The sequence below is a fragment of the Dunckerocampus dactyliophorus genome, chromosome 3, assembly GCF_027744805.1.
Source record: "Dunckerocampus dactyliophorus isolate RoL2022-P2 chromosome 3, RoL_Ddac_1.1, whole genome shotgun sequence".
NCBI lineage: Eukaryota > Metazoa > Chordata > Actinopteri > Syngnathiformes > Syngnathidae > Dunckerocampus > Dunckerocampus dactyliophorus.
In genome coordinates this window covers 27970806-27993228 of record NC_072821.1, presented here as the reverse complement: position 1 = coordinate 27993228, position 22423 = coordinate 27970806, and the positions used below count along the sequence as shown (strand labels likewise).

General features: G+C 39.9%; 2 protein-coding genes across 3 annotated transcripts in view; one reads left to right on the top strand and one right to left on the bottom strand.

Annotated features, from left to right (window-relative positions):
* Positions 1-236: 236 nt before the first annotated feature.
* On the top strand, positions 237-16721 carry zgc:153993 (uncharacterized protein LOC767645 homolog). Its single transcript, XM_054770991.1, has 6 exons — positions 237-479; positions 6722-6770; positions 7183-7344; positions 12717-12849; positions 15639-15743; positions 15830-16721. Exons 1-6 carry the CDS (start codon positions 413-415, stop codon positions 15926-15928), a joined length of 615 nt encoding a protein of 204 aa, XP_054626966.1. The 5' UTR covers positions 237-412; the 3' UTR covers positions 15929-16721.
* The window catches only part of lto1 (LTO1 maturation factor of ABCE1), a 27705-nt gene continuing 20370 nt past the window's right edge, over positions 15089-22423 (bottom strand). Inside the window, exon 6 of one of the 2 annotated variants that reach the window (XM_054770993.1) lies at positions 15089-22423. This exon is cut by the window's right edge and continues 597 nt beyond it. The gene's annotated coding sequence lies outside the window, so the exon portion shown is untranslated. The other variant, XM_054770992.1, reaches the window with a different exon arrangement.

The window sequence follows — 22423 nt, the reverse complement described above, 5'->3', positions numbered from 1 at the left end:
TATATATACAGTATATATATATATATATATATATATATATATATATATATATATATATATATATATATATATATATATATATTACTTTTTTAAAGTTTGCCCAGCACTGCTCAAATGATGTCATTTGTCATGATTATGATTATTTTATCATATATTTTGTCTTTTTATTGTATTGTTTTTGAAAGATGCACGCGTTCATCCACTGGAGACTGGCGGTAACTGCAGCAGGGTACCTCCATGACACTTCCTCGTTCCTCCGTGGAAGACAAACTTTTGACCCAACTGCCACGTCCGAGCGAGACGTTATTATATGACATACGTTATTTTTTTTTTATTAATACAGTTGCTCTGGATATCGAAATTATCACATAGCTCCTCGAATTTAGTCACTCCGATCTAGGAAGCTCGGAATATGGCTGACAGAAGAGGAACGGACGACGACGACGAGCAGAAAGTTGAAGGTGCCGTCGGTGGGGAAGGTATGTGAATTTATGTGGCTTCCAAAGTGCACAGAAATTATTTGCATCGGCGAAAACGTTTACATTTTTAAACACAACACGGCCAAGATTATGTTACTTTGCGCCGATCAGAGGCAGTGTCGCCAATAACTTGTTGGACAAATGTTGGTTTTGCTTGCAGCGTTTTTACAGGCCATGCCGAATGTATGCGCCTCGTAGACTTACAAATTATTGTTAATATGTTGATCTTAACTTTGCAAGTACGATGGGAGGCTGCTTTACTGGCAATCCCAGGTGACGGACAATCTCAAATCTGCGGAATAGACTGAAATGAATGAATGGGTTGATGGCTTGTCTTTGAAATGATACGAACTAGCTAGTATTCCGAGGTGTGCTCTTTGTTAGTTGTTTTTAAAAGTATAATTTAGTATTATATGTTATTGCAATAAAATACTACGGCAGTGTTTTTCCATAATTCTGCTGTTTAATTGTGGCCGTGGGGTGACGTCATTGTCTATTTGCTGAAGCAAACTGTGTGTGTGGACAGGTAAAACGAAGCTTTCTGGTTTGTGTCATTATGTACATTTATTTTTTATTTCCATTATTTTCTCTTAAAAGGATATTGACGCAGGGTTGGGCAATACTTGTTCGACGTGCAGTATATGTATACATATGTGTACTGTACATCGGTCATTATGGTCAATAAACGTATGGGTCATTCTCCTGAAAGGGGTAACAAGCAAATAAATTTTTGTTACTTTCTAACTAATTTGCATGTTAAAATAAAGTATCCCTTGTTCTGTTTCAGTTTATGATGAAAAACGTGCAAGAAAATATTATATTTTTGTATACAACGTGGTTCCCGCGGGCACCAGGTAGCCGCCCACGACCACATGAGGTGCCTGCAAGCCTGCTTTTCAATCAGGTTTTCAGTTAATAATGAAAGAACAGTAGGAAGAAATGCATTCTGAAATACAAAATGTGAGTTGTGGACACCAGCATTTTGTTAATGTTCTGGTAAAACAAGCATATTTGCTTTGTTTGGGTTTAAAATAAGCTCTGAAAATAAATGTTACGAAAATGAGTAGCTCTTGGCCATTTTCATTTTGTAAAAGTAGCTCTCACAAGGAAAAACGTTGGTGACCCCTGGTGTATAACAATGGTACAAAATGTTGAACTTTGTAAAATCAAGTCTGTGATTAATTCTATCTGATAAAGCATGACTTGAACTTTAATTTGATACCTCATTCACTTCTCTACCCCAAATATTAAAGAAGTTAGAGCAGATTTTATACCGGCAAATAGTGCCTTTGTTCCCCATGCTTTAACATTGAGTCAAGACAAAAGCTGTGATTGACCCATGGACCTTGGCAGGTACAGTCGCACTACAAAATATGTAACAACGTTGGCTGTGAAAATCAATTTTAAAAGTCCACAGAGTAGCCATTTACATTTTTTTGATAATCAAAAAGTCCAGGGAAGAGAGTCAAGTGTCATATTTTCCATGTATATGCCTCACACTGCAGTGCAGCAGCACCCTGTGTATTCGTTTTCATCCCACACTGACCACAATGTAAACGTGACATGTAGTATTTCCAGGCAAAAAAAAACAAGCAATTCAATTTTAATGAAATTTTGTCTGCAGATAGATATTAAAGTTAATTAATATTCCATATACCTTTTATATTATCCTATAGCTCCGGTCCATGACTTTGAAAGGCTTAAAGTTGTACTTGCAGTAATTTTACAAGCACTAATTTGACTTGATGTGGTCCAACATTCAATATAAATCCGATACGAAATTGAGGATGAAGTAATTTACCTAACAAACATGTATATGAATGAAAATGCACACGATATCATGTGAAAAAACTGCATTTGTTAGGAGAGTCCAAGCAGAGGTCCTCACAAATGCAGTTTTTGCACAGATTTTTTCATCGCTAAAATATGGGCTTTGTAACATTGCTACTGTGTACTAAAATCTCAGTTGTATCATTTACATAAAAATGCTCAAATTTACTTCTTCTTGTTAGTGTTATTATTGATAAATGCTTGATTTGCACTTTGTGTGAGTAAATAACTTTTAAGTCATAGTTTTTGAACAAAAAATTTTCAAAATCTTCAGTGTGATGACCAACTGTTTATTTTTTTTAGTGCATACACATACACATTGGAAAATAATATTGTGCACTCTATTTATTACAATTTACGATGGTGAGGCTTTTTCTGTTGAGGTTTTTTTCACAGCTTACCATTTTTGGTGTTGGTGGGCTGACCAGGACATGATGTAGTGGTGACATAATTTGACCTAACACAGAGCTAGTGATGGACCATGCTTCAAACTCCTTGCAAAACTCAACACTGTAGTCTACCTAGCACTAGCTGTGTCCCACTTCAGGGTCTACATCCTTCAAGGACCCAGCCTATGCAGTTGACGAAGGTTGGGTCCCTATTAGAGTACTCGAGCTGCATGGCTGGAATTAGGCCTGGGCGATAAACCGAAAATTTACCGTTACCAAATTTGCTACTAATGTCATTTTGCCCATGCTGATAAATTTGGTGTTTTAATAAAAAAGAAAATAGAAGTATTTTTTGTTTGTTTTTACTGTGTGTGCTGGCATGCTATGTTTATTCCCCTTTCAGACGAGGTACAGTGTGTGTAGTCACATGACTCCACCCATCCAGCCTGAACAAGAAGGGAAACAGACGATGAGGGAATGGCTGATAGTTCAAATGAAGAAGCGGCTGTACAGTGCCAGCATTTCACTTGCATATGCGCCTAGAAATAGACGGTGCGAGTAGAAAAAGTAAAAAGGGAGCACACGTGCGACTACGTTTTCAACCCTTTAATTCGCATTTTGCTCCTGAAATAAGTCGGTACAAGGTGAAACAAAGTAGAGTAATTTTTTGGCGCATTTTGTCTCCTTCAACTTTTCTTGTTTCACATCGGCAACTTTTGTTGACACGTGATGACATCTCAGCCGTACAAGCTGCACTCGCTGACGTAGCTAACTCGCTATGTTATCAGTTGGATACTGGAGCGCTGCAGGAAAGATGACTGCTCTCTGTGACGAACTATACTGTTTTCCCACTCATGCGCTAAAAATCCTTTTTTTCTGTTTGTATTTATCGGAACGCCGCTCCAGATGATACACAAATACTTGACTTGAAATATATGGATATTTAAAGCCTTTAAAAAAAAAAGTACATCATGGCCAATTATGCAAAACTGACAATTCACAAATAGAGAACAAGATAATAAAAACATTATAAAAGTGTTTCTATTGGAAACCATGATTAGTTTGCTGTTGGTAGCAGTTTTTAAGGATTTCATGCTTTATTTGATGTCACTAATAGATGGTCACTTGGCTACGAACATGTGAAATTCTCTTTTCATTGTGTAAATGATTACTTTGATGATGGTTATCAAGCCAGTTTCTAAAGACACCATGGCACACACATATAGGCAAATAACATGACAATGGAATGTCTGGAATTGAATAGAATTGAGAAAGTCACTATATTTCTAAATGGTATTATTATTACCTGACATGGTTGTGGTAGGTTGAGTTGATATCAATGCTGTTCTTCTTGTGCAGTGTGATAAGTAGCCATTAGTAATGCAATTGCATGAGACGTGATGTCATGTTTATTTTGGGTTCCACAAAGATGTTGAGCAAAATAACACAAAAATGCAAAGTCAGTTTGAAAACTGTCGTACCACCCAAAGCACATTATGTAAATGGGCCTTGTTGGCGCTGTTTGGAGGTTTTTTCATAAGGCTTTATAGGCGGAATAGGTGCGTCCCATTACGTGCATTATATTTCACTGAAAGTAATGTGTGCCAGTTGGTCAATAAATCAACGAAAAGCAATTAATTTGCATTTCCTGCAGTTATTTTCAGATGACAAAGATATATAGTGGTCGGGAATTAATCGTGTATTTACCATTATTGAGGTAAAGCTGCCCAATTTATCTTGATATTGGTTTGAGGTCATATCGCAGCCCAAGCTGGAATGATGTGAAATGGGACAGTTTAGCCTTTGGAACACTCCTTGGTTATGTCCCGTGTTCACACACTCTTGCTTCATGCGATGTGGCGTCGAGTCCACAAAGTAGACATAAAACCAACCAAATAAAATATGAAATAATGGAGCCAAAGGAGTTGGTTTTTATATATATTTTGGGTTTATGTGTTGCCGTCATCTAGAGAACAGCAGCCATCTGTCAACAGATTAAAATCAGCTCGGGAGAAACCTTGTATCTTTAACCAGAATAATATTAATTGTTCTATTACTTCTAGCTAGTTAGCCTTTTTGTAAACACTTAAGTCAATATGATTATTTTTAAACTTGCCTTAACTGCTCAAAAAAATGAGAGGAACACTTCGAAAACACATCAGATCTAAACTCGGGGAAAAATGATCTTGAATATCTTTCCTGATAATAAGTGGGTGATGTATTAGTAACAAAATGATGCCACATCATTTGATAGAAATGAAAATGATCACCCTATAGAGGGGGGAAATCAAAGACACCCCAAAAATGAAAGTGAAAAAATGATGCAGCACACTGGTCCATTTGGCTAAAATGTCATTGTAGCAACTCAAAATGATTCTCAGTAGTTTGTGTGGCCCCCACGTGCTTGTACGCATGCCTGACAACGTCGGGGCATGCTGCTAATGAGACTACGGATGGTGTCCTGGGGGATCTCCTCCCAGATCTGGACCAGGGCATCACTACGGTACCTGGACGCATGGAGGAGATTCCAGGAGACAGGTAGCTACTCCAGGAGAGCTGGACAGGGCCGTAGAAGGCCCTTCAGCCCTCAGCAGGATCGGTATCTGCTCTTTTGTGCAAGGAGGAACAGGATGAGCACTGCCAGAGCCCTACAAAATGACCTCCAGCAGGCCACTGGTGTGAATGTTTCTGACCAAACAATCAGAAACAGGCTCCATGAGGGTGGCCTGAGGGCCCGACGTCCTGTAGTGGGCCCTGTGCTCACTGCCCAGCACCGTAGAGCTCGATTGGCATTTGCCATAGACCACCAGAATTGGCAACTACACCACTGGTGCCACACTGATGAGAGCAAGTTCAACCTGAGCACATGTGACAGACGTGAAAGGGTCTGGAGATGTCGTGGAGAACGTTATGCTGCCTGCAACATCATTCAGCATGACCGGTTTGGTGGTGGGTCAGTGATGGTCTGGGGAGGCATATCCCTGGAAGGACGCACAGACCTCTACAGGTTAGATAACGGCACCCTGACTGCTATTAGGTATCGGGATGAAATCCTTGAACCCATTGTCAGAACCTACGCTGGTGCAGTGGGACCTGGGTTCCTCCTGGTCCACGACAATGCCCGACCTCATGTGGCTAGTGTATGCAGGTAGTTCCTGGAGGATGAAGGAATTGATACCATTGACTGACCCCCACGTTCACCTGACCTAAACCCAATAGAACACCTCTGGGACATTATGTTTAGGTTCATCCGGCGCCGCCAGGTTGCTCCTCAGACTGTCCAGGAGCTCATTGATGCCCTGGGTCAGATCTGGGAGGAGATCCCCCAAGGACACCATCCATAGTCTCATTAGGAGCATGCCCCGACGTTGTCAGGCATGCGTACAAGCACGTGGGGGCCACACAAACTACTGAGAATCATTTTGAGTTGCTACAATGACATTTTAGCTAAATGGACCAGTGTGCTGCATCATTTTTTCACTTTCATTTTTGGGGTGTCTTTGATTTCCCCCCTCTATAGGGTGATCATTTTCATTTCTATCAAATTATGTGGCATCATTTTGTTACTAATACATCACCCACTTATTATCAGGAAAGATATTAAAGATCATTTTCCCCCCAGTTTAGATCTGATGTGTTTTCGAAGTGTTCCTTTAATTTTTTTGAGCAGTATATAAATTCTCATATGAATATATGAGAATTCTATTTCTTGAAATACCTGCCAGCAGATTGCAATTTGTTATGTTTTGTTTTAAAAATCGTTTTACACAAAAGATAATCATTTTTTTGTTCTTCATTTTGTTCCCTTACTGTACGGAAAATGAACCGAACAGTGAACTCAAAACCGAGGTACGAACCGAACCAATTTAGCATGTTGGACCCCTAACGGAATCACATTTTTTTAAATCCTACTACAGTATGACTACTTCAGTATGAAATTATTTTTTCTTTTCTCTAACAAATGGTAATTGCGAATCAAATAATGACTGTAATGAAACCTTTTTTTTTTTTTAATTTAAACAGATGTCATTGATGATCCCATCATAGAACAGGGAGCAATTGTCCTCAGAGGGTAAGTAATATAACAGCTTTTTAATGGACTTTACTTACTGAAGTATGCTTGGAAACGGTCATTGTGGTATTGCAGGACAAGCTTCTGTCCCTGACAATTTCAGCAAACACAACCTTCTTCTTTTTTTGCAAGTACTTATTTTACCCAGTGGATACATCTTTTAGTCAGTGTGAGTCTGAAGTTACTTCCGCATTTCCGTTACTACTGTACTGGACCCCACGCACGTGCTGATGTTGTCCCTGCTGCCAATGCTGCATGGCTCAGAGGAGACAAGCTTTGTTCCTCTTACATGTCAGCGGGCTTATCAAGGGCCTTTTTTTGGTGGGATAGGTTATTTCAGCTTCTTTTACCCATTTGAGCTTTTTTGCACATCTATTGTAGTATTACGTTAATCAAGCTTTCTTTATGGCAGGTATGTGATTGAGCGCATAAATACAGACTACCCCAGTCAACACATTTCTTCTGAGGACTTGGGTGGAAGATCAAGTGAACAGCAGGATCCACAAATCAAAGAAGTTGTGGAACAGCTGCTCAAGATTGCAGATGAGATGAACAGGAATGCTGAGCTCCAACGGTATGCTTGAAATAGATAAGTGATCATGTCTTTACTAGGGATGTCCCAATTCACATTTTTTGGCTTCCGATCCAACTTTTTTTATAGTCCTGCCAATCCGATCAGATCCAGATCCTTTTTTTTTTAATATTAATCATTTGTTACAAACATGAATATGTGGAATTGATTATGGTTATGAAAATAGCTCTTCAAAACATTACAAATAATGTACCCAAAGTATTGCTGAATTTACTTTTTTGTCATTAATCGGGCCCAATGATATTGTTTGGCTTTGTAACAAACCTCTGTGAGAAATTTGAAAAAATGGGCGTGCAAAATAGTTTAGGGTAGGACTAATCATTTGACTTGATTATAGATCAATTTGTGGTGTGATTTAGTATACAGTCATGGAAAACATTCTTAGACCACCCTTGGTTCTTCAGTTTCTTGTTCATATTAATGCCTGATACAACTAAAGGTACCTTTTGTTTGGACAAATATAACAATGACAACAAAAATAGCTCACAAGAGTTACATTTTTTGGCAGTATAGCGCTATTAGCTATTTATGTACTGTAGGAACTTCAGTGATTTTGGTTATCATCAAGAAAACCATGGAAGTTGCTAGATATCAGCTCTTAAATTAAACTCTTATGAGCTATGAGCTATACAGTATGTGTTGTTATCATTATATTTGACAAATGGTTCAATAAACTAAAGAAACAAGTGTGGTCTAATCATTTTTTCCATGACTGTATATGACCTTTTTTTTATTATTATTTTTTTTTTTACAAACTCTCTTCAGAGAAATAGTAATTTATTGACGGTACATAGTGTAAACAACCAGCAGTAAGAGCAGCACTTGCCGTGCGAGCAGTGGCGGCATCAGAAATTTTTAATTGAGGTGGCCAAGGTGAGACCATTACTCACATAGGGGTGGCAATAAGTTGATACCTGAAACGTCTACATGGCCAGTGGGGTGGCCCAGATGGTGACCAACGGTGGCCACGGCTACCACGTAGCTCCGCCACTGCATGTGAGCTCCCCGCACAATGACACAGCAGTCAGGGCACATTGAGGGGAAACTACCGCTGTAGCTACGGAGCCGAATATCCGACATCCACCGTGAAACTAACATCACCACGGTACACCACAGACATGTCTGCATGGTGGTGTTGCGCTGAGATTATTGAGATTAAATTAAAATGCAATTACAATCTCCTGGCATTCTCCAATAATTAAAATTCTCAAATTCTTTAAAAAAATACAAATATTGATATAGCATATACAGTAGAAAAATGGAAAGAGGGGGCTACTTTGCGTACACTGACAATCCAATTTAGGTCAGTATATTGTTCTATAAACTATGTAAGCTTTGTGTTATAGGTGATAAAGCAGATTAGTATAATATCTAATAATATATCAAATAAAAACGTATTTTTAGAAAAGAAGTGGTGGTTAGAGATAAAGGCATACTGTAAATGAGAAAAATCATCAGTATGACCCAAAGTTTGTGATGGGAGTAAATTTACTCATTTAATTTGCATAGTATAACATCACCAGGCTTAGAAATTGTCAGATCCCTGTCTCCACGATATCCAACAGGCTCATCAAAATGTCTGATCCACTTATGATACCCTTCCTCGCCCTCAAGCAAACCCAGCCATCATCATCATCTTCATTTACAGCACGATCTTGAACATCACTGCTGCCTCCTTCACTATTAGTAGAGTATTTCTTGCCGCGCATTCTACTGCGACTGCCGCTATTTCTGCGATTTTCAACATTCCCGCTATGTCTCCGTGGCATGTTAAGTTCAGCAAAGTTGGTCGTCGCTGTTTTGGCGCTTAAAGGTTTAAGTTCTTGAACTCACACAATAAACCTTGATGTTCCCAGCGTCTCTCGCTCGTGACGTGTAGCTGGTTTTCCATCGAAGGTGAACAGTTGCTGCCGTGTTGATGTCCAAGCAGAAGCTGTAGTCAGGTCAAAACACGATCGCTGCGTAAGAGTTGTGATTGTAAAAGCTATTTCACTACTTTCTGGTTTGGCGCACTAAGCATCGTGGGAAATGTTTTTTGCGTAAACACAAATCTACTGCAATGTATTTTACGTGTGTCTTTTATTAGGGTTGTGAACGATAAACCGATGCAACCGGATATCCAGTTTGACAAGTGAGAGATACGGCTGCATTGGTAGCAGCCTCCTGGACTAATACAAAATTTGCCATAAACTATTAGATTAATCAATTGTAGGGACATGCACCGGGTATCGCAAGACTAGGAACCGGCTGACAGTGCATCTCTTAAAGAGCCTGGGCTGCCGGTGAAAGGATTGTCCCACATTTTCCGTAGCTTACCATGACTGAAGACGAGAATGGATGTACAGTAAATAGTAGCAGTGTGTACATTAGAGTGTCTTATTTATTATGCGTTTATTAAAATTAAGACAGGAACAACATCAAATTAAAAGGAAAAGGCTTCTTGAGACGTCATCTGTACTTCTGTGTAGAAGGTGTCGGACGTTTCGCTCCTCATCCGAAGAGCTTCGTCAGCAAACTAATAAGTGCTGGTAGCTTAGGCCTTAAATACAGTAAGAGTGGGCGGAATTGGTGTGCCAACACCCTCCTCCTATTGGTTCGTTACACTAAGCCTGGGCGGAGCAGTGGTATAATCCTATCCTGTTATTCACACCTACGATAAAAGGGAAGTGTCGCTCCCTGAATTGGGTATGAACGACTCTGATACTGGCTTGTACCACTCCTCTCCTCTCCGTAAGGAGGACTACCACTCCTCTCCTCTCCGTAAGGAGAGGAGTGGTAGTCCCTTATGTAGCGGGGGTCTCCGAAAAACTCCAGAGGATCTTATGGCAACACAAAATTCCTACCTATTTCAAACCAGTAAATACCCTGAGACAAAAATTGGTGCATCCTAAAGACAAGGCTCCAAACCAGAAACAGAGCAATGTGGTCTATTCCATCCACTGTAAAGATGAGGAATGCAAAGAGCACTACATTGGGGAAACTCAGCAAATGCTCCAAAAAAGGCTTTATCAACATCGCAGGGACAATGCTAGTGGTCCTCAATCAGCAGTACATCTACACCTGAAAGCTACCAATCACTCTTTTCAGGACAGCGAGGTTAAGATTTTGGCCAAAGAAAACAGATGGTTTGAAAGAGGAGTAAAGGAAGCTATTTTTGTCAAACAACAGAACCCATCATTGAATCGGAATGGTGGTTTGAGGTTTAATTTGGACCCTGTGTTCAGCAGGTTACTGAGACCAAAACCCACAGCTCTTAGTCTTGCAAATGAGGTGAAGGCAGGGCCGAGCCAGAACAATAGATGCTAACAAGCCAGTATCAGAGTCGTTCATACCCAATTCAGGGAGCGACACTTCCCTTTTATCGTAGGTGTGAATAACAGGATAGGATTATACCACTGCTCCGCCCAGGCTTAGTGTAACGAACCAATAGGAGGAGGGTGTTGGCACACCAATTCCGCCCACTCTTACTGTATTTAAGGCCTAAGCTAACAGCACTTATTAGTTTGCTGACGAAGCTCTTCGGATGAGGAGCGAAACGTCCGACACCTTCTACACAGAAGTACAGATGACGTCTCAAGAAGCCTTTTCCTCGATGGACAACTCCTGTACGACTGAGAGCCTACACAGACGCATCAAATTAAAAGCACAAAATGAATAGAGAGCCGTCATCCACGAGTACGAGCCTGGAGGTTGTTTTTAGAGAGATTATACTTTACTGTTTGATGTGTGCTAGCATGAATTAACTTGAGGTTGTGTACCGAACAAATATGCACATTAGCACTGGATAACGTCATCAAATCTTACCTTAATGCATTTTTTTTTTTGTCATTGCGCCTTTTGTTTGGGAGGTTGGGCACCCCTGCCTTACAGCATGCTTGGCGATATGATGTGCTCTTTTACACATTGGAAAATATAGTATGAATGCCACCTTTATAGAATTGGCTTCTTTATTTCATAATGTAGATAAATGTCTACATCAACAAATGTAGCCGTTGAATCGTATCAAATGTTTCTATTTGTAAAATCTATCATTTTGAATTGTATCGTAACCCGTGTATCTAGATACATATTGAAGCGTCTAACACAAAGAGATTTACAACTGCCGTCATTATTTTAACTTTTATCATTTTGATTTTTGTTACAATTTGTGAAAAAAGCAGTTAAAGCATCATGCTTAAGTCAAAGTTATTAAACATTTCAAAATGTACCTCCATTGTTTTGTGACTCGGTTAAATAAAAAAGTCTGTTTGTCCAGTCCTACAGTATAATTTGTCATTGTAGTTTTCTAAAACGGAATGTTAAAATATTGTCTCATCTTGTTCTTGTGAGCTGAGTGTATCATGACACCCGTCCTCATGAGCAAGAAGAATAGCAACTGGAATTTGACAAAAAGTACACAGATTAACCTAAAAAATTAGTCCGTTCAACTTTTGTTTGAGAATTTTTTATGTTTGTCTTCCACAATTTTTCAATCAACTGCTTTAATGTGCTTAATCGCATTGTTAAACTCTGTGCCAATGTTGGCACGGTACCGTCATCAAGAAGGGCCTATGAAATCCATTACATTTTTTTCCTAAATTCCGTTTTAATTTTTTTAATTCAAATTTTTTCTTTTTACACCAATTTTATCATTATAGATTATGTGTTTGCATGTGAATAAAATGACTGTTAAATAAATGCAAAAATCCTAAAATGTATTGATCAAATACATAATTGGACAATTTTGCCAAGTATTTTTCTAACATTTCATTGCTACAGAATCCTCAACAAACAATTGCATCTGTGCTTGCGTACATGCAATTGCAATCATTTTATTAATGTAAGCTATTTTTTTTTAAGACGCCTTTGTTTTATTACCACTATTACAGGATGTGTGCCGCTCTTACATTGAAGGCCGAAAGTGGCTAGTCTTGATTGTGATTGATTGTGTGTCCATTATGGGCCCAACTTAATATTCATCTTTTGATGTCAAACCCAAATGTTTTCAGTCTACAGCAAAAATGACCTCACTGTTCCAATACTTCTGGAGGACACTGTACTGTATATCGGAGATTTTAGATGAGGCCGGTATAATCCGAGATTTTTTTTTGTTGTGGTTGATATCGCACATGGACACCCATATTAAAAAAACAGCAAATATATAATATTAAATACCTATGGAACTGAAACCCTTGGATGTGATATCTACTTTATTTATCTCCAAGGGAAATTCACTTTTCCAGCAGTTCTGCAAAAGTGTCCTAATAAATGTAATATGATATGAAGTCAAAACAGATAATTGTTGTATTCCTTTTACTGCAGGTGACTCACATCTACAATAAACACTTGTATGTCTGTTTATTCTCTACTCACAGATTAATAAACCAGGTTCAAGGTAACTGTGCTAAGGATATTTTCATGAAAGTGGCCAGGAACATCTTTGCTGACGGCATCAACTGGGGTCGAGTGGTGGCTCTCTTCCATTTAGCATACAGACTCATATACAAGGTAACACCTTCTTTGCCTCCACAGTGGTTCATAAGAAAATTCAAGTAGAATCTACGCATTCTGAACGTCATGAAGTTAGTTATAATTGACTGTTTTCACTGTGTATGGTTGGTTTATTGTCACAGAGAACGACAGAATGTAAAAAATAAAATAAAATCCTGAAAAAATAACATTTAAAAAAAGTTATGAAATTATTTATATTTGATTGAGAGAAATAATTATTTGATCCCAAAGCAAAATGTGCCTTACTACAAGTACAGAGGTCAGATATTTCTTTACACTGTGTGCACAATTATTAGGCAAGGCAGTATTTTGACCATATTCTCATTTTTATGGATATTTTCCAACCTAAAGCTGCATAAACTTGAATGCCTATTGGGTTTAAGCACACCAGGTGGTGTGCTTGTGTGTACTGACGGAGGATGTAGCCTTAGGAGATCAACACATTTTATTAGCTGTGCACAATTATTAGGCAGCTTCTTTTCCTCTGGCAAAATGGGCCAGAAAAGAGATTTAACAGACTCTGAAAAATCAACAACTGGAAAATATCTTTTGTCGGGATGCAGCACAATTGCCGAAATTGCCAAGATATTAGGACGTGACCACAGAACCATTAAATGTTTTGTTGCAAGTGCACAAAAGGGTTGCAAGAAACGTGTCGGGAGAAAAAGATGCAAATGAACTGCCAAATATTTGAGAAAAATCAAACATGAACCTCCCAGGAACCCATTATCCTCCGGTGCTGTCATATTCCAGGACTGTAATCTACCTGGAGCGCCCAGAAGTACGATACATGGTGTTTAGTGCTCAGAGACATGGCCAAGCTGAGAAAGGCTGAAACCCGACCACCACTGAACGAGACACATTGAAAGGCTATGACTTGGCCAAGAAATATCTGACGACACATTTTTCAAAAGTTATATGGACTGATGAGAGTCACTCTTGATGGACCAGAAGATGGGCCCGTGGCTGCATCAGCAATGGGCAGAGAGTTCCACTCTAACTCAGACGCCAGCAAGGTGGAGGTGGGGTCCTGGGGTCCTGGGTAGGGCTGGAATGATGAGCTTGTTGGGCCTTTTCAGGTTGAAGATGGACTCAAACTGAACTCCCAAACTTACTGCCACTTTTTTCACACAGGGGTACAGAAAAAAGTGTGCATCTTTCAAGAAGACCATGATTTTTATGCAGGACAACGCCCCATCTCATGCATACAAGTACTTCACTGCGTGGCTAGCTAGTAAAGGTCTTAAAAACAATGACATGACCTCCTTGCTCATCTGACCTAAACCTTATGAGTAATTGTGGTCTCTTAAATGTAAGATTGACAGAAAAGAAAAAAGGTACACCTCTCTGAACAGTGTCTGGGAGGCTTTGGTTGCTGCTGCACAAAAAGGTGATGGTTAAGAAACTGACAGACTCCGTGCATGGAAGGCTTTTCCGTGTTATTAAAAAGAAGGGTGACTGCATTGGCCACTGATTTATTTTTGGAAATGTCAGAAATATTTATTTGTAAAGTTTGTGTTTATCATTCTGACTTAAAAAAAAAGAAAGAAAATAAAGTAGTGAGATGGGAATATTTTTGTTATTCTTTGTGTCGCGTAATAATTCTGCACACTGATAGTTGCCTCATAATTGTGCACATTTGTTGAGATATTGTCAACAAAAGCCAAAACCTCACATTCACTTCCTTAAACATTCAAATTTTATTTACATTTTGGATTGACCAAGAGCACTGTTATTGTTAAATAGTAAAACTAATCATCAATAATGCAAATTGCCTAATAATTGTGGATGTAGTGTAGGTTGCTGACCAGGGTTGCACACCTCTCAGGAGGGATTTTGGTAAGACAAACATCCCAAAGCAGAATGTTTCCACCTCCATGTTTGACAGTGGGAATGCTTTTGTTGGACTCATATTTTTTGTTGACTGTTATCTTGGTTTTCTTCCATTTATCAATGATTGCACCAATAGAGTCGTCCTTTGTCACTTTGCGGTTCGAACATCGCTCCCTCACAATTTTTCAAAAATGTATTAAATAATAAATGATTGCTGTTTCGTGGTTGAATACAGCCTACCATTAGTCACAAATATGCATATTGTGGCCTAAATTTAGCTTTTTCATGCATAAAAGCGGCTAAATGAACTAAAATACAAATATGGACGCTTTCAAATTGTGGTCTGATCACGAGGTGTCAGTAATGTGCTGTAATGTTGGGTGAGACACACAAGCACCAGACTTGTTGGCCGTGACAACAGGCTTTTATTGCAGGTTTGAATGATCTCACAACAAGCATAATAATCCCTAATAAAGACACGGGCTCCTGTGCATCTTTGACCCAAAGTCAGACTCAACTCTGAACCCCCAACGCCACTTCCTGTCCTGAGCTCCTTCTAGGAATGTAATAATATTTTTCTAACCTGATTTAGCCTAATCAGTCAAGGGGTATTTTAGGTGTTTGTGCATCACGAGCGCTCTGATAAAACCACAGGCACCACTGTTGGTAAAGTTTCTGGTAAACATTGGTAATAACATTTTATACTAATGTATAACCCGCAAAGCATGCTAGGTAGCTTCCTATCATACCTTGGATAGGTTTTCCCATTAGTTAAAACATAAATAAATAAATACTAATAATGCTTTGATCAAAAACCCACTACACTACATTGCAAATATGTCAGGAGCCACAATTCATTTGTTGTTTTCTGTTGGTGTATATGAAAATGCTGAGTTTATCAAATTCGCATGCCACCTCAAATATTCTGTTGTATTTTGGATTTGATTTCAAAGGCACTGACCACAAACCATCTAGAGAACATCCGACTTGTCACCAGCTGGGTGCTCCAAGTTATCAGGGAGCAGCTCTACTATTGGCTTGTTCAGCAAGGGGGCTGGGTGAGTCATGCAGTTGGGTTGGGTATGGAAGAATGATGATAATGTATATATCATTCCGTACTTCTTCTTTGTGTCCTTCATTCTAGGAAGGTGTCATCAGTGGATGGTCTCACCGGAGGACATTAACCTTAGTTGCATCCGTGGTTTTGGTAGCAGCCTTTGTTTATTACAGGAGGACACGCTGACTATCAGCTGTCACACTCTCATCGACAATGGTTCACTCAAGAACTACAACATACATACATATACAGGATATAGAGAGATGGAGAGAGAGAGAGAGAAATATTTTTTCAGGAAATAAGTAACTATCACTTAAAAACCAAAGTACAGGGTAGGCCAAGGCTTAAAGCACCGACGATAACTATCTGAACAGAAATGCACAAACATGCTGTGGACGTTCCATCAGCAAGTGGAGTTCAATGTATCACATTTGTGATCACACATCACTGCTGTGTTTTATGTCTTTCTATAGATAAGATTCTCAGTTTTTGCTACCAAGATGCCATCAAAATGTTGCAGACCTGCTGTGTGTATTTTGTTGCACCATTCAGATCAGTTTGAGTTGTCTTATCTTCCAAGTTGGAGTCACCAAGCTGTCATGCAATACTGATTTGTCTTTTTCATGTACTTCACGTACTGTATGTTCAATAGTCGTATGACGACACACCAAGAGTCATGACTTGCACGATTGCTGAATTTACTCTGATAAATGTGCAAAGCTCATCTTTTTCGTGTGGGGGTGTCTTTATCAATACCTGTATGTTACCTGCAGGTTGCTTTGGTTTAACATGTTTGATTTTTTGCATTGGTTGTGGGAGTAGATATGATTGTTACGACACTGTAAGTTAAGATGCTGACCCAACCTTTTGGTAATATCTTTTCATTTGAAGATTAAGTCTATTTTTTAATTCCACAAGTGTATTTTCTTGATGTTTAATTAAATATGACTGTAAATAGGACTGTTTGCCTCCTCCTCCATTTAACTGTTCTGCCATATAGCGTCATTAATCCCTTCCACAATTCCCCAAACTTAGTCTTAAACAAATCCATTTTTCCCATAAGTAATAATGTAAATCCAATTAATTTGTTCCAGAAAGCCAAAAAAGTTAACACAAGCGCGTTTTTATAGTTTCACATGAATACAACCATTCTAAATGCACATACCTGTAAATGATGACTGAAAGGGATAAATGAACATTTAAGGTTACTTTGACCATTGAAGATGTGCTTGTTGCCAAAGACAAGATGTGGCAGCGAGATCAACAGGGACACTACCTTGGTGTTTTACTATGAGTTATTTCTTGAATTCAATAGCATTTCTCACCTTAATCAAAATGCTGGCACTTGTGACTTTCTTTGGCTCCATCTTGGCTTATTTTGCAGCTGTGATTAAAATAAAAGTAGAGACTTGAGGTGAGAAACACTACTGAATTCAAGAAATCACTCATGGCAAAACACCGTGTTTATGTCGCTGCCACATCCTATCTTTGGCAACAATCACGTCTTCGTTGAAGGTCAAAGTAACCTTAAATGTTCATTTATCCCTTTTATTCATCATTTGTTTGCATTTATAGGGGTGTAATGTGAGCTTGTTGGATTAAAACATGATATATTTTGTTTAAGTGAAAAGCTGTCTTGTGGAAACAGGGCAGCTAGAGGCGAAGAGAGATTATACGTCACTGTTTGATGCGTTTGCTAGCATGAATAACTACTGAACAAATATGCACATTAGCACTCAATAATGTCATCATATCTTATCCAATATCCAATATATTATCAGCATTTGGGACCAAATATGTATGTATCTCTACCATCTTCTGGAGTTGTATGTTTACAATGAGACACAGTGAAACGGTGCCCATAATCGCACCGGCGTGTCACAAGATCTTCTGTCTGTCAAGAACAGGGCAGCCAAAAGCCAGTCAGACTGAGCTATGGCAGTGGTTCCCAAACTTTTTATTATCGTGTACCACTTCAGACATTTGACCTGAAGCCATCTACCCCTACTCCTGCACATTTAAAAATTAATTAACTTGAAATATCTAACATAATTAATTGGTTAATTAACTGTACAGTAATTCCAGGTCAAAATTTTGTATTTTGCATTGGCACATTTCGATAAAGTTTCACATGAGCGCTGATAAATAAGTAATCCTACATATCTTTTATTCCAGTCTGATGTTGGCATCTTTACGTTTGAATGGGGTTGAAATTGATCACTTTTATCGTCCACTCAGGATGGCTATGGTTCAAGTCTGCATATTACAGTTTTCCTCCATTGGTTTGGCTCATTTCGTAAAACCGAATACAAACCTACAAATGACCTGACAATTATTCACAACAGAATTGAAGTTCTCATTCATTTCATCAAATTGCAAATGTCTTTGTACATGTTTCAGACCATCTTCGCAAATGATTAAGTACAGGTAGCAACAGTTAGCAGAGTTAGCCTACATTTAGCACAATCTCCAATTGAACAGATGGTGTTGATCTAAATCAGTGGTTCTTAACCTTGCTGGAGGTACCGAACCCCACCAACTTCATATGCCCATTCACCGAACCCTTCTTTCGTGAAAAATAAAATATATATTTTTTTCTAATTCAAGACATAGTTATGTTTGTTTACTGGTGCACAAAATGACAGAGACAGGACGCTGACTCCTGTCACGGTTCGTGATACAAGTGAATCCATGCTGTACATATTCGTCCGACCACTTTCTTTTTTTTTTTGCTCGACATAGTATGGATTAAAATATAAAGAACGAAATCACATGACATACTCCCACATCAGTAACACGTTGACTACTTGATGGTGCGTTTCGTTTGTACTCGGAAGTTGGTAATCGGAGTGAGAGTGACGTGATCTCCGAGTTAAAAGTGTTCCAGTTGCCAAGTTTACACGCGAGGCATTCCTTGTTAACTGAGAGGTGGTGTGGATGCTCTGACTTCCAAGTCGAACATTACGACTTCAGGGGGCGTTTCAGTCGGGTGTTCCCGCTAGGAACTTGGAAATTCCAACTTCCAAGTACAAATGGAACGCATCATGAGTGCGCTAAATTCTTTGTAGCACTCATTGGCCAAGGCAAGCAATGTAATGTGATTATCTGCAGCCAGTGATGGCTAAACGGTGGCGTGTCATCACGAATTGACACGATGGGTCCAGTGTGTCTTAACCTCCGTGGTGGAGGCTCCGCCGAACCCCTGGGACCGACTCACCGAACACCTAGGGTTCGATTGAACCCAGGTTAAGAACCAGTGATCTAAACTGATTGTCGATTCTCAAGTCTAATGGTTGTTTTCTCCAAAACCTGTTGGCATCATTTCGTTGTATAAGTCATCACATGCACAATAGTCTGTTCAATTGTCAGAATTTGTCTGTAATATACTGTAATACCATGGATACCATTTACTGTATGAGTCTTTGTCTGTCTTTGCCCAAACAGACAGCAGGATGTGGACGCCCAGGTAGGGCGAGTTTCAGTTGTGAAACTCCACCTTTATTTACACTACTGTAGGCGACATCATTTACCTACGTTTTTGTTTGTGTTTATATTACAGTATGTCAAGCTAAACACGTTTTCTTAGTACTCCGATGTATGGAAGTTACTTTGTGAATAAATATAGTTTTTATTGTTATTTATATATTGCTATTATTTATATAGTGATGTCAAATCTTAGGTGTTATTGTTACCGTAAAATAAAAAAAAAACGATTACAGTAACCATTGTCATTGAAGAACTGGGCTAAGACTGAGAGGTGGACATGAGGGAAATTTCAATGGTCCTCTGCCATAGTGGCATAACATCCATACATTTTGACTTGCAGTGCTTACATAATGCCAAAGGGACGATGCATTTTGGGGCCACTGACAATTTATATGGGAAAGAAATTTAGGTTTGACACGAGTAAAGTGTTTTGGGAGATATGTGAGCTTTTGCAAAGGGAACGATGGGGTTGTGCTGAACCATCCAAGTTCATTTTGCCAAGAGAACCAAGAGTGTTGAGAAAGTCTGGTCCGTTTCAGGAAATGAGCCAAAGCAATTGAGAATGATCTTTGCATTTTGGGGGTACTGACTAGTCATATGGGAAAGGAATTAGCTTTGAAGCATGAATGAACAGTTTTGGGAGAGAGATTAGCAAGTGAGCTATGGTGTTGTGCTCAACTGTAAGACTGTTTGGCCAAATGATCCTAGAGTTTTGAGAATGTAATTCCTGTTTCAAAAAAGGAGCCAAACCAATGGAGGAAAACGTATTTAATACCAAATTGAAGGGGAGCGTTTAACAATCATGATAAAGCAGCATCGGAAGTACTTAAAAATACATGCAACCAACGATAAAGCCTAATTTTGGGGGGAATCCCCACTCACAGTGACAGGTTTTCACCGCTGTGCCGTGCAGGGACTAGAACACCAATATAAACAAAATCTTCATGATTAAAAACTCTTAATGCACAAAATAATCAAACATACTTATTTGTTCATATAATACACACAGCGCAATGACCAACCTCATGCCCTGCCCTGTCTCCTTTCTACTCCATTCTTACGCCGTGAGTGCGAGTGTTCAGCGATAATTGTTTATTTTTATTCTTGTACCCCCATTACAATTGGCGTACACCACTTTGGAAACATAGAAGCTATGGCATCGCTACTGTGAATGATAATACACCTAATATGAAAGTGGCAGTTTGTGAGGCAGGATTGGAACCGCAAAGTGCTTTATGCACATCATAAATCTAGCAATCCTACCTACCTCTGTGTTCCCAGCGTCACTTGTTTACTTGTGAAGTGTGCCTGCTTTTTTTCCATGGGAGTTGAACAGCTGCCGACGTGTTAATGTCCCAGCAGACGCTGTAGTAATTCTACATTTCAGCAAACTTAAGAGTTGTCAGATCAAGACCTCAAAATGTGATACTAGCCTTTATGTTGAAAATTCACCACTTCCTCATTCGTCTCTAAACATCAAGGGAGCAGGACAAGTTGGAGGGAGCAAGCAGGTCTGTGCAAGAGGACGACCCAAGTTTCCATTCATCCATCCATCCATCCATCTTCTATCGCTTATCCGAGATTGGGTCGCGGGAGCAACAGCCTAAGCAGGGAGGCCCAGATTTTCCTCTCCCCGGCCAATTTGGCCCAAGCCAGTTGGGAAACATAGTCTCTCCAAAGTGTCCTGGGTCTTCCCCGAGGCCTTCTACCGGTCGGACTTGCCCTTGAACACCTCCCCAGGGAGGCGTCTGGGAGGCATTCTGACCAGATGCCCAAGCCACCTGATCTGGCTCCTCTCAATGCGGAGGAGTAGCGGTTCTACTCCGAGTCTCTCCCGGATGACAGTGCTTCTCACCTTATCTCTAAGGGAGAGCCCAGCCACCCTACGGAGAAAACTCATTTCGGCCGCTTGTACCCACGATCTTGTCCTTTCGGTCATTACCCAAAGCTCATGACCATAGGTGAGGGTAGGAACGTAGATCGACCGGTAAACTGAGAGCTTTGCCTTTTAGCTTAGCTCTCTCTTCACCACAACAGACCGATGTAGAGTCCGCATCACTGCAGACGCCGCACCAATTTGCTTGTCGATCTGGCGTTCCATCCTTCCCTCACTAGTGAACAAGACCCCAAGGTACCTAAACTCCTCCACTTGGGGCAGGATCTCATCCCTGACCCGGAGATGGCATTCCACCCTTTTCCGGGCGAGAACGATGGACTCAGACTTGGAGGTGCTGATTCTCATTCCGGCCGCTTCACACTCTGCTGCGAACCGATCCAGTGAAAGTTTAAGTTCACGGCTTGATGAAGCCAGCAGGACCACATCACCTGCAAAAAGCAGAGACTCAATCCTGCAGCCACCAAACCGGAACCCCTCAACGCCCTGGCTGCGCCTACAAATTCTGTCCATAAAAATAATGAACAGAATTGGTGACAAAGGGCAGCCCTGGCGGAGTCCAACCCTCACTGGAAACGGGTCCGACTTACTGCCGGCAGTGCGGACCAAACTCTGACACTGGTCATACAGGGAACGAACAGCCTGAATTAGCTGGTCCGATACCCCATACTCCCGGAGTACTCCCCACAGAATTCCTCGAGGAACACGGTCGAATGCCTTCTCCAAGTCCACAAAATACATGTAGACTGGTTGGGCAAACTCCCATGCACCCTCAAGGACCCTGCTGAGAGTGTAGAGCTGGTCCACAGTTCTACGACCAGGATGAAAACCACAGATGACCCAAGTTTTTGTTTTTTTCCCCCCAAAGCTTCCAGTTCAAATTCCTAGGCATTTTTACCAGTTTTTACTTTTCTTCCAATGGCATGCTTGGCAGTATGGGTGCAATGTGTGATGTCAAATCGCGGCTGTTATTGTTACCGTAAAATCTAAAATAAATTTTTCTTTTCAGTTTTACACACAATTGTTTTCTGTTACATAGATAAAAAAAACTATTACAGTAACCGTGGTCATTGAAGAAATGGGCTAAGACTGAGAGGTGTACATGAGGGATATTTCATTTTAGTGTTTTAGAGCAATCCAATCAGACCAGAGACCCTCCTAGACCCAAGTCAAAGAGAAGAGAGGACAATGATGTTGTACCAATATGAGAATTTGTAGATTAGAATGGAATAAAACTTTACAGTCACTGCTTTCCAGGCCATGTCTTCCTCAATCTGGATGCCCAGAAACCAGAAGTCAGA

Coding starts and splice junctions, on each gene's coding strand:
- zgc:153993 (XM_054770991.1), top strand. CDS start 413: ATGGCTGACAGAAGAGGAACGGACGACGACGACGAGCAGAAAGTTGAA. Junction 12,850..15,638: donor CATACAGACTCATATACAAG/GTAACACCTTCT, acceptor TTGATTTCAAAG/GCACTGACCACAAACCATCT. Junction 15,744..15,829: donor TTGTTCAGCAAGGGGGCTGG/GTGAGTCATGCA, acceptor CCTTCATTCTAG/GAAGGTGTCATCAGTGGATG.